This window comes from Kwoniella shivajii, chromosome 6 (genome assembly GCF_035658355.1).
Source record: "Kwoniella shivajii chromosome 6, complete sequence".
In the NCBI taxonomy this organism is placed as follows: domain Eukaryota; kingdom Fungi; phylum Basidiomycota; class Tremellomycetes; order Tremellales; family Cryptococcaceae; genus Kwoniella; species Kwoniella shivajii.
This window is the reverse complement of record NC_085913.1, coordinates 859,199-875,164: the sequence shown is the minus strand read 5'-3', so window position 1 is coordinate 875,164 and position 15,966 is coordinate 859,199. Positions and strand designations below refer to the sequence as shown.

The 15,966-nt window shown below is 42.3% G+C and overlaps 4 protein-coding genes across 4 annotated transcripts; 2 read left to right on the top strand and 2 right to left on the bottom strand.

Annotated features, from left to right (window-relative positions):
- Positions 1–171: 171 nt before the first annotated feature.
- On the bottom strand, positions 172–1,670 carry IL334_004802 (uncharacterized protein; the record flags this gene model as incomplete). The annotated part of the gene is made up of 4 exons (XM_062936517.1): positions 172–216; positions 333–551; positions 687–1,465; positions 1,571–1,670. 4 exons carry the CDS (start codon positions 1,668–1,670, stop codon positions 172–174), a joined length of 1,143 nt encoding a protein of 380 aa, XP_062792568.1.
- Positions 1,671–2,698: 1,028 nt separating this feature from the next.
- Positions 2,699–7,453, top strand: IL334_004801 (uncharacterized protein; the record flags this gene model as incomplete). Its single annotated transcript, XM_062936516.1, has 5 exons — positions 2,699–3,762; positions 3,824–4,053; positions 4,113–6,002; positions 6,066–7,346; positions 7,446–7,453. 5 exons carry the CDS (start codon positions 2,699–2,701, stop codon positions 7,451–7,453), a joined length of 4,473 nt encoding a protein of 1,490 aa, XP_062792567.1.
- Positions 7,454–8,609: 1,156 nt separating this feature from the next.
- IL334_004800 (uncharacterized protein) lies at positions 8,610–10,999 on the top strand (the record flags this gene model as incomplete). The annotated part of the gene is made up of 3 exons (XM_062936515.1): positions 8,610–8,876; positions 9,023–9,357; positions 9,472–10,999. 3 exons carry the CDS (start codon positions 8,610–8,612, stop codon positions 10,997–10,999), a joined length of 2,130 nt encoding a protein of 709 aa, XP_062792566.1.
- A 454-nt stretch (positions 11,000–11,453) lies between these two features.
- On the bottom strand, positions 11,454–15,822 carry IL334_004799 (uncharacterized protein; the record flags this gene model as incomplete). The annotated part of the gene is made up of 9 exons (XM_062936514.1): positions 11,454–11,573; positions 11,706–12,008; positions 12,081–12,186; positions 12,264–12,449; positions 12,539–12,962; positions 13,051–13,219; positions 13,301–14,062; positions 14,171–14,238; positions 14,310–15,822. 9 exons carry the CDS (start codon positions 15,820–15,822, stop codon positions 11,454–11,456), a joined length of 3,651 nt encoding a protein of 1,216 aa, XP_062792565.1.
- Positions 15,823–15,966: the final 144 nt, after the last annotated feature.

Here is a 15,966-nt window from a genome sequence, read left to right as displayed (position 1 = left end):
ACCTTTATCTTGGTCTCTATTTTGTTCTTGATCATCTTTGTGCATTTAGGGGATTTTGAAGATTTGATAATTAGATAATATGCATGTTTAAAGCTTTGATAGATATCCCTGTACTTCGACCTTTTACCCTTTTCCGTCTTGAAAATTCGTCCGAGGATCAAGACGAGACATCTACATAATGGTACAACCTTCTTCGCCACCTAAAGCACCAAGCTCCTATGAATACATTGATATATACTATTAGCTCGCCATGCACGTCTTTTACCGGAGTGAATTGAAAACAAGTTCCCATGTGGCAGAGTAATAAGTTACGAAAAAGGATGGATACTCACAAAACCTTCGGGCAAATCACCCATTACTTCTTTTGGAGGACCGCCTAGATCCTGCATTTCACCTACTAACCTAGCTATTTCTTTCCCATCTTTTTCATCTGAATAGCCTGGTTTCTTGAATGTATCCACTATCTTTTGAACCAAAGTCGATTGTTGACGATACTTTGATAGGTCTTCTTGAGATATCGAAGATGGTGGAGAAGCTAAATAAGGTGGATACTGTAATTTGCACAATAAAGTCAGCTTGGACGGGATCGGATCAAAAGTCAATCTATGTCATGAGTTCATTTGATCCTTTTTCAAATATATCACAGATTACATAGGCTACACGGATCGAACAGATTTGAAACTCACTTTACTGGCCAATTCATTCATTGGTTCTTCTAACACTTCTTTAGTCATTAATTGACTCATCATACCTTCTAATACATCTGCTAAATCACCATCATCTTCATCTCCTCCATCACCGCCAATCCCACCCAAGTTCAAATCCTTCAATAAATTTGGATCTCCTCCTAAAGAAGCTAACAATGCTGATAAATCAGGTTGACCCGAGCCTGATCCTGATCCTGATCCTGAGCCTGATGGTTTGGTTCCTGCTGAATTCAATGAATCAAGTGTCTTCTTCAGCGTTTCTTCATAGCTTGGTTTAGTTTTATTACTTGTTGAATCTGTCGGATTTGATTGATTTGATCCTGACACTGAAGTACCAGTAAAATGGGATGAAGAATCATCATCGTCTAATCCCATAGCTTTTAATCCTTCACCTGATAAAACCATTTCCAAAGCTTTCTGCCAAGCTTCTTCTTCTGCTTCTTTACTCAATCCCCCATTCACATTGCCAATCCCATTTCCCCCTGCAGAACCCACATTCGCCTTCCCGCTCGAAGAGTTATTGGGGATATCAGCCATGGGTCCGGGTGGATGATCACCGGCTAATTGTTTCAGTAAAGCATCCATACCTTGCATCAAGGAAGCTTCGAAATCTTCATCATCTCCGTCTTGGTCGTCTCCGACTGAATCTAATCCAGCTGACGATAATGGTCCACTCGAAAGTTGACTTTGTGATGATGGTAAAATAGGTTGAGAAGTTGAGACTGTTTTTTGTGGTGACGCGAATGATGCCAGTACATCTACATACCACAACCACGATACAGTCACAGTCAGCTCTCAATATAAGTTGACTTCTGTAAGAGGCAGAAGAGAAAAGTTAGAAAAGAGAGAAGTTCTCGACATACCATCTAAATCATCCAAGTCATCATCATCATCATCGTCGTCTTCTTCTACCGTCGGATTTCGATATGTCTTTGAAGAACTAGCTTGTTCTGGAGGTGGCATGCTGATGTATTATACTGCAATTGCGAGTGTTCAGCGACCGAGTGATTCGACTTGTTTGGATAGGGCTTTGCAATCGAATGCATTCGACATCACCATGAATCAATTTGGGATGCCATGTTATCTATTTGTTGTCGATGATACCACGGCTAAGTCACCTCGATCAATATAACCGGGACATCTAATACTCGAGTATACTCGTAAAGTGCCACATTCATATCTGCAGCAAGGATGGATTGCGGAGTTATCCGAATTATATCGAATACACGCGTTTTTAAACTAGATTGTCTTTTTAGAGATTTGTGGCACTTTTGAAGGTATGTTTCATTTTTGATTTATATTCAGGGTAAAGAGAGCATTGACCATCTAAAAATCAATCAACAAACATTATTATCACTGTTGACTTTTACTGATCTCTGAATCTCTCCTGTATACCCTCTCCGACTGAACAGACGACAGCGACAAGGAAAAGGAAAAGGAAAAAGACGAAGCGATACACACAAGCAAGCCTAGAATCAGATAGACTGAGAAATCAAAAAGGATATAAAGGAACAAGAAAAGGAAAAGGATAACTAACGATTTTATACGCTCGCACCACACACACACACACATATTGCGTTTCAGGCAAAATCAAAACTAGCCTCACAAAATCATATTCCCCCTTGGTAACAAATCAATCAACTCGCACTCTTTCTGATATCTTCTTGACTCGACCTTTCTTCCTCTCTTATTGACTCCATCCAATCGACATGTTACGTTCACCATCAGAAACGACCTAAATCACACCTTCCTTATGATATAAACAAAATATATACCTTGACGTCGATAACTTGGATACTCGTCAAAACCCCACACTCATTTAGAAATCACTTTACAACATCCTTCAGATCCAAGCGTTCATTGCTATACATATCCTCTTGCTCGACCCCAATCACTGTTAACGCTCTGTCCTTGAAACAGCTTGACACGACGCGATCCTTCTCCAACAGCTTTTTCTATCAATACTTTCAACACACTTTACATTCTCTACAATGTCAACATCGATAACACGACCATTTCCTTCTATTCCCTCGTTCCTCATCTCGACCATCCTCGCTTTCGTGCCGACTACAGTGATGGGTGGATCAATTTCACCGTCATCCATTCCTCAAGTGGATTATGGGAAGATGGGTACTGTAGGTTTAGGAGGTTCGTTCTCAGGTTTGGATTGGTATTCATCGGATTCACCTTTCGCATCCTCTTCATCGTCTTCTTCTTCCGCTCAACAATTCTCTACGAAAGGAGATACATTGTTTTATCGTACAGAAGATGGCTCATTTAGAGCATTGGGAAGCACGAATGATGGTGGAACTATCAATTCTATTTGTTGGTCCTCGACACCTGATTCAACGAATGGTACACTATTTGTCGGAGGTACATTCTCATCCATCTCCGGTACATCCACAAATAACGTCGCATCATTCTCTTTATCGACGAATACTTTCTCAAAACTTTCAGATGGATTATCGGGTGAAATAAATACATTGTATTGTGATGATGATAATGAAGAAGTATGGTTTGGCGGATCTTTTAATGCACCAATAGGACAAGGTGGCAATGTAGCTTTATGGTCAACTATTTCATCTTCATGGATATCACCTTCTTTCGGTGGTTTCAATGGTGTAGTGGAAAGTATAACACCTTCTTTCTCAAATCAATCAAACCTTTATTTCGGTGGTGATTTCACTACAACTTTCATGTCTTCCTCAATTACAAATACAACTTCGAGGAATAATAATATAACATCAACACCTAACGCTCCTGTGAATACTACGACTGTCGGACAATCAGGATATCTAACTCCTTTGACGATATCAGCTTCAGCAAGTGAAAATGCTCAATACCAAATTCAAGCTGGACCAAGTTCAAGTTCAAGCTCAAGTTCAAATTCAGGCTACTCAGATGCAAATGGTCTATTATGTCCAGGTACTTCAACTTGGTTAGCTCAAGAGGACACAATATCAAATGTCAATTTAGTTGGAAATCAATATTTACCTGCAACAGGTGTAAGAATGGTTAATGGTCATGAAGATGGAAGATCGACTACTTATTTCTGGTACATCTATTCTCTCTTGCTGTCTGGCTTGACGAACGACAGATGCTGACATATGTTTTAGCTTCACATCACTTCCCGATCACGCTGAACTCAATATGACATATACCAACCCCTCAACAGGTAAAAATGAAACCTGTACTACGCATTGCCCCCTTTCTACGGATCCCACTATCTCAGCCCAAGATTTTGTCTTCACTCAAGGTACTCACAACCTGACTGGGTTCGAAATTCAACTAAAGAACTGGACTGGCGATGGTGCAGCATTAGGTAGTGTTTCATTGCTGACGGATGGTAAGTCCTCACACCGACACATGATACCTGGCGCAAAATGCTAAAACTCATCTTGATAGGTGCGTACTCGTCCGCTACCGGTGCAGGAGCCTCAAGCACTTGCTCCTCAGGCAAGAACAGTACTGTACAATCCGTTGGCGATTGGTCTCCGAAAACCGCAGCTACTGATTCAGCAACCGAATCATACCTGTCATCCTCTATATCTACTCGTAACCCAACCAATGCCCAAGTGACTTTTTACCCTCATGTCGGTTCTGCAGGTCAATATGAAGTATACGTCTTCATCCCTGGATGTCTGAATATCGGTGATTGTGATGGACGGACCTCAGTGGACATCGAGGTGTTCCCTCTTCAAGGTGGATTAGGATGGACAAGCACGATTTCTGAACAAGTCAACTACGATACTAAGACTCTCGTTTACTCGGGTCCTGTCGATGCAAGCAGTGATGCTTTTACCCCTACAATCAGCTTGGCACTTGCTGCCAACCCCGCACCCGTAGCTAAAGGAAACAACTACATTGTCGTGGCAGATCGAGTTCAGCTTGTCCTTACTGGTATCACAGATTCATCAGGATCAACCGTGTCTTCCAGCTCATCATCTTCGAATGGCACAAGTACTGTAGGGACCCCTATTACCAATTCGACCACGAACTCGACATACAACGTCGCATACGGTGTATACGAATATGTCCGAACCTCCAACATGACTCTCAACGCCGCTACTTCCACTCTCACCAATGACACCGAGACTGCTCTCACAAGATTAGGCTTCTCCCTCGATGCTGCCCTCAACGCTTCTGGCTCTGCCGCTTCCTCATGGGTGGTCAATACCATTGTAGCAACGAACAACACTGTATTTGTTGGCGGTGATTTTTCCGCTTCCAATAACTACACAAATGTCATCTCCATTGATACTTCCTCTGGTCAAGCTTCAGCTCTTGCTTCCCAAGGATTGAGCGGGATCGTCAACACTGCTGCCATCGTAGCTGGATATGTGTTCTTCGGGGGCGACTTCACCTCAACAGCTTCATCAGGTGGTGTCTCACTCAACTACGTTGCTGGATACGACCCCAATTCCAAAGCGTGGGCGGCACTCGGCGGAGGTGTAGATGGATATGTGACCGATCTCTTAGCGTCAACTGCTTCACCTAATCAACTCATCGTAATGGGCAACTTCTCTCATATTGTATCTACAAATGGTACATCCACTCAAACCGGCGGGTATGCTATTTACGACGCTTCGACATCTGAATGGCTAAATACTGGAGTCGTCTTTGGAAATGTCTCAGCTGGAGCTGTACCTTCTTCTTCTTCGGGTATAAAATCGGAATCCTTCTTCGCTGGAAGAGTGTATGGATCAGCTGGAAACTCCGTAGGTGGAGTGGCCACTCTTTCGACCAACGACGACGGCACAGCTGTCATCTCGTCTCTCAATGGTGTGACTTTTGGTACAGCTGGATCTTCTTCCCCTTCCGCTTCATCAACCGCCAGAAGACGAAGGTCATTCGCTACTCGAGCCTCTCACTCGTACACTCGGTCATGGCTGGCTAGATATACCGACGTACTTGTTGAACGAGCGTCTACCGTCCTATCCCAAAGAGCTACTCCTCCAACTATCCCTTCTCAAGTATCCGAAGCACCAGCAGTCCTTTCAGGAGCATTCTGGACAAACTCTTCAGCGTCTGGTAAACCGACCATCACCATTTTAGGGGGAAATTTCACGTCGTCGAACAAAAATATCGAAGGGGTAGCTTTTTACTCTGAAAAGAACGGAGGATTGACCGGTCCATCTCCACCCGTAGAAGGTGTAGTCAAAGCTTTGAACGTTATCGGAAATAACGTATATATCGGTGGTGAGAATGTCAATGTACAGAATGTCGGAAGTGGTGTGTTGGTTTACGATTTAAAGACTGGCACCTGGGTCACAGGTGGAATGCCTTCTCTCAATCGTAAGTCAGCTTCTGTTCAACGACGGCTTACCGAAATCACTGGCTGATGATCATTTGGAATAGCTCCATCCGGATCAAGCGGTGTCGCTGTCAATTCCATCCGTACGAGAGGCAACACCAATACCGTCGTTGTCGCTGGTAACTTCGCCACTGCCGGTTCACTGGGATGTGTGGCTGTCTGTCTTTGGGATTCTAAGAATGCACAGTGGTCTACACCTGGATCTGGACTGAGTAGTGGAGAAGTGAGGGCGATTGACTTTGCCGGAGAATCATACGATACTTTGATCGCTGCCGGATCATTCTCACTTTCATCTGGCGACGTGGCCTATGTCGCTTCATACAGCTTCACCAATTCGTCATGGACCCCACTTGGAACACTGCCCGGTCCGGCACTAGCCCTTGCAGTAGATGACAAAAACTCAAGCAATATCTTCGTATCCGGATACTCAACCTCGGACGGCTCATCATACTTGCAAGCTTGGAACGGTGCTGCATGGACTGCTCAGTCTGACTCACTTGCACCCGGATCACTTGTTTCCCAGTTGGCATTTGTACCTATGAAGACTGAACATACACCTCAAGGATTCATCGAATCCGATAGAATGTTGATGGTTTCTGGCGATTTATACCTTGAAAATTCCGGAAACGTCACTTCTGCTTTATATGATGGATCGACTTGGTATCCTTATTTAGTCGGGACTTCATCTTCAGGAGAATTAGGTGCCGGAGGATCACTATTCTGGTCAGAATCAAGTTTCTCATTTAAAGTCCGACATTATCTAGCTAGAGGATTAGTTGTTCTTGTCGCCATCGCAATTGCTACTGGACTGATCTTGTTATTGATCCTAATCGCTTTGTTATTAGCCTTCTGCTTCAGAAGAAGAGAGAGAAAAGATTCGACTTTATATGAGAAGAATCGAGATGATGATGATTCATCAAACGGAGATATAAACTCGACACACCAAAATGTTTTCAATAATGTTCAAGCTGCGTTGGAAGCTTCTCTTGTAGGTGCAGGATTGGCCGGTGCCACTAGCGCTGGTGTAGCGGCAGCTGGCAACAACAACAGCAATGCGAATAGAGCAGGAATAAGGAATTCTGATCCATCAAGTGTCAATTCTGGTGCATATCCAATTGGATCAGATGAAGAACTGGATGACGAAGATGATCAAGGAAGAGAGACTACAATGAGGTATAATTTCGACGGACCGGAATTACAAGAAGGTGAATTATCAATGAAAGCCGGACAAAGCATCATCATTCTAGATGACGAACAATCGACTGAATGGTGGTTCGCAAGAGATCCGTTGACTGGTAAAGAAGGTGTAGTCCCTGCTACATATGGTGAGTCTCTGTTTTCCGTCTCTGTCTGCCTCGAGGATCGAGTGAAGATCACGGGGTCTTTTTCTTGTTTCGTATGCTAATGTTTCATTCCTTGTTCAGTTTGGTAGATAAAAGCTAAAGAAAATAACGAATCCCTATAACGAAACGAATCACGAAAGGAGCAGAATGAGATCAAAACAGTACCGCCCAAGGTAAAGGATTAACTCAAAGTAATACCCATCATGTTTATTTACCCCATTTACATACCATATTTTTTGTATATATTACTCTCGACTGACGACTGGAAGGAAGGAGATAATAAGAGAGAAAGGATTTTCACTGTGTTTATAGATTCATACATTTGACGTAGATAAACACTTTACTTTTTTGGGTTTATATGAACATTATCATATACTGATTACGATGAGGTGTGGACAGTGGACAGTGGACAGTGATGAGAAACTGCTGCCATGGTTACGCAGTTGATATCTTTCCATGCACCTAGGAGAGAGTGAGATTGCAAGGATGAAGAGATGGGAATGCAGATGGAATGCCACGATTGGAAGTCGAGCTGATGACGTTTTTATCGGGTTACCATTATAATTTACGTAAACAAGGCACCGTTTCACCGTTCCACCGTTCCACACTGGGCAAGAGGAATCGTTTCACATGATAAACTGGTGCACCATTCGCACTTATTTACACAGCTTTTCTCATGTATCACTACTGTGCAAGCTAATCGACAACGAGTAGTGCGAATATCGACCACACTGATCTCAGGAAGGATCTGACTATGTCTACGCATGCATGAGATGATCAGGAGGTTTGTCTGGCCTTCTTCCCCCAAAATCTTTTTCATATTTCAACCTAAACCACACCGGTCCATATTCCCTTTGACCCTTTCCTTGACTTCCCTTTCCTTTCGAGGAGCTCCTAGGTTGATGACGCATGGCTGAGATTAGTATATCTGTACAGCATACAATAACAAAAAGGAAGGACCCATTTTGAAAGATGGTGTGACATAGTTGATCGATCATAGTAAATCAATCATAGTAAATCAATCAGAGTAGATCAATCGACTGTCAGATTGGGAAGACTCGTCTTTGGAGAATCGTATATATCTCTTCGAGAGACTTGTGTAGGTATCATTTACTGTAAGATCATACGATCCCTTCTTGAGCAAAAGAGGTGAATCTCCCTGTCTACTCAACTCATCGTCACTTCTGATACGAGTAGTATTCATCAACTTGGAATTCGCTAAGCAGAACGAAACAACTCCTCACAATGCCATATATCAACACTCTCATACAAGTCTTTATCGTCACTTCAACAATCCTACGTACCACAGCGTTACCTCAATCTGCCCTATCATCAACATCCACATCAACATCCACAACGCGAAGAGAACGAAAAAGACAAAATCCAATAATCATAACTCCATCCGAAACCACTGCGCCTTCGAGTGAAGATGAGTCTTCAGGTGGGATAGCTATTCAGATCGTCATTCCGATCATAGTCATTTTGGTAGTAGCGTTCGTTGTGATTTTACTAGTGAGTCCAATCTGTCTTCTCCACAAAAGAAGAGAGGGGTAGTTTATTGTATGAAACATGGAAAGAGGTGATTTTTGGCATTGTGTAAGCTGTAGATATACTGACTTACACCAATCCTTTTTTTTCCCTTTTTCCCCTTTTACCAGATCCTAAATCGTACTCGTATCCTAGCTTCATTTCGTCCATCAGTACGAAACGCTCTACGACCCATACCAACCCAAGATTCCACTCGAACTTTAACAGCTCAACAGCTATCAGGACATTCATCAAGAGTAGATCTGACCAATACACAATCACAATCACAATCACAATCACAATCACGCTCAACCACAACCACAACGAATGATCCACCACTGAACGCAAGAGAGAGAAGAAGGAGGGAAAGAGATAGGAATATAAGAAGGACGGAAAGTGGCAGAAGTGTAAAAACATTACCTGTTTATAGTAAAGATGCAGGTGACGAAGAATTGGTTCTTGTAAGGTGAGTAATGGCCTTTGTATTTTCATATCATTTCATTTCGTATCATATCGAATCGAATCAAATCAAGGATCAACGAACGATTTATCTCTTATATACTTTTTCAATTTATCCTAGACAACGATCAGAATCTTCTTTCTCTTCCAACCAAGGATCAATCACAGATAGCGAATCTGAACAAGGTGAAACTCAAGTCGTCGAAGGAGATATCGAAACTGGACTCTTGCCATCTAATCCTCGATCAAACTCAATACGGTCGTCAGGCTCGCATTCACGTATACCTGGAGATCAATCGAGTTCATCTCCCCCATTATTGTCAGGAGGTATTCGAGACGAATCAATCGAGTTGACTGCTCGTTCAGCCTCACCTACTGCGTCATCAATGCCTCAAAGTGCACCTGCTGAAATCCCACTTCGTACCGACTCATTGATGAGAAGAGAGTCATTGGCACGTAGAGGATGGGGTGAAGCTCCAACATACTTAGAAGCAATGTCTTCCCCTTCTTCATACCCTTCAGGATCTTCGGGAGAACAAGCAAACGTACCTCCACCCAGAGGTTTGAAAGATAGGACATCATCAACTTTCATGTCATTACTTTCTCGTGCAGGTATAACTCAACCTACACAATCAACGGGAACAGGAACAAGGGCAAGGGGAACGTCAATGGTGATGAGAGAAAATCGAAATTCATCTACGTCGTTATTACTTCATCCAACAACTTCGAGAGCTAGTACATTCGCATACGCAAACGCAAATGCCAATCCAGGAGGGAGTTCATACAATTCACCTTGGAATTCAACGAATGATTTGTTAGTCATATCGAGTCCGATTCCAAATACGGCCATTCGAGCTTCTTTCGATTATACCGCTATACCTAAAAACGGTTTAACTCCAGATCAAATGAAATTCTTATCAAGTCAAGAAGCTGTAAATCTTGCTGGAATTAAAATGGATGATGTACCGGAATACAAAAAGAAACAAAGAAGACGAAGTGAATATTCAACTCTACATCCAAATCCACATTTGAATATCAATAATAGTGGTGAATTGGGCGAATCAAGTAGAAGAGGTAGCATATCAACTTATCAATCTTTAACCTCACCTTCATCTTCACCTTCCACTTCACCCGAAAGAAGGGAATCAGACGCAAATCAGAATAGTTTACCGTCTTGGCAACAAAGTGAAGATGATAGAAGGAAGAATCAAGCTTTCGAAAGGAGGAGCTTGAGTAAACCAGTATTGTTACAGGCGGAGTCAGAACCGGGGTCGCAGGGCGAAGCGGAAGGCATAGCTCAGAATGAACAAGCTGGACCATCTGGTAACGATCATAGAAACGAGGACGCGGAAGCCGCACAGAAATCGCAATCAAGTGCAAATGAGAATCAAGCTGAAGATGAGAATAATACTTCTGCACACGTAATGCCGATAACTACAGACTCAAGGATTTCCTCACAAAAAGAAAGTGAACCTGCTTCACCTCAAATTTTCGTGACTGCTCAAACCGCTCCATCGACTTGTCCAGCCATTTCAATACGAGTACCGAGTACCTCAGCCCCTACCTTGGAGATCGAACCTCCCACACCTATACTCACGACATCGCCACCTCTATCCGCAATTGCGATTACCTCTTCCATCAGAACATAGGGCCTTGGTTCACCATGACTTGATGTAGAATACGAGCTGAGATATATGAAAATGACGATACGAACGAATAGGGTTGAGACTGGGGGATGTCACAGGTGAATTGCGAGCACCGATGGTTATATACTGTACTAGCATGGGCTAAACAAATTGTATCATACACGATTTTGATGATTGGGCCGTCAACGCATGGGATATGTATCTGGGTATTCCTGATTCAACCCGAACGTATGATATAACTTTGACTGCTCCACATTTGACATTCTGTGGCCTTTGAATCATCTTGCATCAGCTCAATCTGGTCTATTGACGACTGAAACCCTAAATGTGGCATGTCGCAGAATACATGAAATTACAATGACAATATTACGGAAGTGCAAAATGGGTATATACTAATTAGTGCAAGGTATAATTCGTGCCAGATTCTGCCATTACGAACGATGAATATTATATACGATCAAAACCAACGTTCAGGAACATTACCATGGTTTCTCAATGCGTCTTCTTGTTTTTGATGAGATCTGACTTGTCTTTCCATCTCCGCGTTCGTAGCCCAGACCCAACGATCCCTCTCGAGCTATCAAGATTCATTTGGTCAGCTCTTATCGTCCCATCATACAAAGCGAAGACCAGGGGAGGGAGAAGCAGTTCAGGACGCCAAAGAGTAATAGAAAGGGCTGAAGGAATGAAATGCGAAAGATGGACTTACCTTTGATCGAGCACGGAATATCAATAACTGAGTAGCTTTCTTAGTTAGATCAGGAATAACAAGATTGTTCAAACCGTCCTTTTCACCTTCCCCCTCTTCTTCCCATGGATGATTGACACTCTTTTTTGACCATTTAGAAGACGGCAATGCCAACCTAACGCAGAAAGTGGTATCTTCGGGACCATCAGAAGATTGTAATCCATCTTGATACACTCTAGCTTGAGAACTGAATGCGTCATTTGTAGTTGAAGAACCTGAAGTCGACGATGGCATTTCATCCAGTGCTAACATTCCCGAGTAAACCTGGATGGGAATAATGAAGAACATGATCAATTTTTTGACGCATCGTGACAGGTAAAAAAGTGATAAACTCACATATGCACCAAATAATGAATATCTTTTACTTCTAGTATGAAAAGCTGACTTCTTCTTGATTTTGAACGAGACCAAACTTCCTCCTGTTAATACGATGTATTTCGATCTATCAACAGTCAAAGATGTCATAATTCATCAGCGACGCGTACACAGTAGAAAGACCAGAAATCGGATCTAGCTCACCTGAATTTATCCCATTTATCCTTTTTCATGTATAACCTACCTGATAAACAAGTACTCCTACATCCATCTAGAACACACCAATCCCATATCTCCGAAATGAAATTATCGGATTCATTCGAAAGTTCGGTACCCGTGAATGGATTCTCATGAGAATGTAACGAGATCGCATCCATACGTTGTCTCGCGCTAAATTCGGTCGAAAAGGTAAGCCGTGAGTCAGAAACTCCATAGAAATTGTAGGCAAAAGGAATTACGCATAACGATTCAACACTCACTCTACACGATGTCTTCTCTCCCAATAACTCTTCAAGGCTTTTAAGCTTTCCACCCATTCTTTCGCGATTTCCCAGGTTTGACATTCAAGCTTCACAATCCCTCCAGCTGACATTTCCACTTCGAATGTTTTCCCTTGTACATCCTCTGCATTAGTCACAATGCGATCGAAACCTTCTCGAGTAGCAGAAGTACTTGATGTAGACCTAGTATGTTTCGGTGAATCATCCGATATGATTTTTATAGAAACTATATCTCTTAAATCGATACATCCAGCGCAACGTTGAAGGTACCTTGCTATCCTCTTATGTTCTGTATCTATGAATGTGCTGAACAAATCAGGGAATAGTTCAGATGGTGTCGAACTCTCCTTTTGAGGTAGAAGAGGTGGTTTCGCATCTCTCATATGTCCCACAAAGATATTGCCTGGAGAAACACAAGTCAGTTTGAAGTAGAGAAGATATCAAGGTGTCAATCGCAGAAACCTGAAATTCATTCTCATTAGGTAACTCACCATCGTGCGAAGAGATGTATACCTGTTCTTTGGTTGTTCCATCGTTATGTCGAGTGAGATACCCTTCCACGCCTGGAGGTTCTTCGAGCAAAGTGCCATCTTCCAACTTAATCGAGTTTGGTTGATGTTTTGCGGGTCTTAATTGTAATTCACGTGGCTTCGATTCTCCCTGTCGATCGCAAATACTTTCTCAATTAGCTTCTATTCTTGTCATCCTGGTATTCTGTACCCTGTTCGACAAATCACTCACTTGAGATCTAGCCAAACCAGCCAATAAAGTCCAATCTCTTTTCTTACCTTGAACAGTTTGATCAAAAGTGAGCCAATCTAAATTGCCATCACTCGATTTCCATGCCAATTGTACATTCAACTTCCCACTTCTATTTTCAGAGTCCTCATCATTCTGTCTCCTTAATTCTTCTATATCCATTGATTCTTTCAACATTTCCCAACAGTTTTCGATGATTTTGGATTTTTCAAATTTGGCACATTGACTTGAGTTGCCTACCATATAATATTCTTCATCTTGTGGAATGATCAACCTTATTGAAGTCGATAATGATGGGACAGACACATCAAATCGATCAGGTAATTCACCATTTAAATCCCTCCATATTTCCCAATACCAATCTAAACTTCTTGATCTTTCCGCCAATTTCATTATGAACACTTGTGTACCTCTTCTCCTACCTCGAAGCCATTGTACTTGTTTTGATTGCTTCACTCGATTCTTCACTGCTCCAGCTCGGGTTGTACTTGATCGTAAGATGTTTGAGACATCATCTTGCAGTTTATTGATGGACGTAGTTAGACAAATGGTCACATCCTCGGAATTGAAAATGGATAAACTAGTCCGATGAGGCAAGAGTGGTATAACAAATGCTAAATGCTTATGACCGACGACTTTCTCTTGAAAGGGATAAGTGTAATTTGAATATAGTTCGATCTGTGATTTACGATAAATTACGATGAACTCTTCCAGTGGGTCAAGTCGGGCACATGGGTTTCGGCGCTGTATAAATTATGTCAATACTTTCAGACTAGTACGTCAAGGTCACGATGACAAGACTGAATGCATTGAGGGGAAAATGGTGTTGATGGAGGAAAAGTCAAACCGTACCTGAGAAGCTTCATCAAACCCTCTTACATTGTCTTCTCTATGATAACCAACTCTTACTAGCATCCTATCTATTTCCCCACTGAATATCAGTATCTTGGCTCCGTCGACTCGGTCACGTGAAATGGAACGAGTCACCTACCCCTCAAAATCACTTCACCAGGTTTTCTAACCTCTTCCCAATCCTCTTCTTCTTCCTCCAGAGCCTCTTCGACTGCTTCATGACTAGTTCCAGCGACTTCATCACCTGATCTCTCTAACACCTCTGCAGGATCTACAGGGGCTTTATCGCCTTTAGTCGTGTGATCATTTAGATCATCTCCTAATACCTTCTTCATAGATGACGGTCCTTGTATAGGATCGATTGGGAATTGCACACTTTTTGATTTATTTTGTTTGTCTTTCTGTTTCTGCTTCTGCTTTTGTTGTGACAATTGGTTATTAGACGATGTCGCATATATCGCTGATTGGGTTGAATATAGTTCATTTTCAGGTTTAGATGATGATTTCCTCAGAGCTGATTTCAGCCTCGTCGATAGACCATTTGATGATTTGTTTTGTGTGACAATGGCTTTGACTGTATCTGATGAATCCTGAGAACGGTGCTTGATGGAAGGTGGAACAAGTGGTTGAGTAGAAGATGAAGTGGAATCTCTTATATTGGTAATCGTGATTGTTCCAGGTGAACTTGATAGACCATTGAGAGAAGCTTGGGGAGTAAGTTGATATCCTTCGGCTGAAGTGGAAGTGTCGTTCAAATCGAGTGTTGATTTAGATGATGATGCTCCTTCGCCTCGACTGGAAGAGAATCCCGTTCTGGCAGTAACGAAAGTCTCTTGCGTTGTTCGAGTCGAAACTGCTGGTCGACTAGGTACACTTTCTGACTGTCCACCGCCTGCTCCACCTTTCCCCTTTGCCTCATTCACAACTTGGTTATCTCCTTGATGTATAGAAGATGAAGAAGGAGGTTGTATTTCTTCGTCTGCATCTTCATGTTCATGAATGACTGATCCTAAGAATTCACGTCCGATATCAAAACTTTCACCTATCCAACTATCTTTTCCTTTACCTATACCGCCTTTTATTTTTCCTCTGCCTTGTCCTTGTCGTTCTTCAGGAGTACCGACATCCAAATCCAAATCCAGATCCATTACACGATCAGTTTTCCCTCTTTTTCGAATCTTGATTCTTTTCGCAGCTTCCCTAATCAATCCAACATCATCTCTTTCATTACCATTGCCATTATCATTACCGAAATGGGAGAACGAGTCTTCGCTGTGGGTATGACCAAGTAACGGTAAATGTGAAATTGCATTTTTTCTCAATTGATGAAACTTTTTACGGTTCTCTATGGTTTCATCTGAATTAACGATTTTCTCGGGAATAGCTCCCAAGAATCTGCGCGGTAAGAAATGTTTATCGATATGTGAACTTGATGAGATGACTTTAGGTGATGGTTGAGGTATACGATTCAAGTCGATACCACTTAAAGAAGTCTGTTGTTGTTGCTGTTGTTGTTGTTGTTTGTGCGTTGAAGATGATGATTTGTTGTTATTATTGTTTTTGTTGTTTTTGTTCGGTGGTAGATTCGGATCAGGAGGGATGGGATGTGGATTGGCTGGTTGTGATGTTGTCCCATTCGCTATGGCTGGCATCGCTGTTCATTTATCCCTATTCACATGAACATGCGATGCTGGTGTAGGATAGAGAGTAGAAATACGCTCATCATGGATAAATAACTGCGCTTTTGTTCTGCTCATCGCTCGCTCGTCAGGAATGATAAATGATGACGTAAGTAA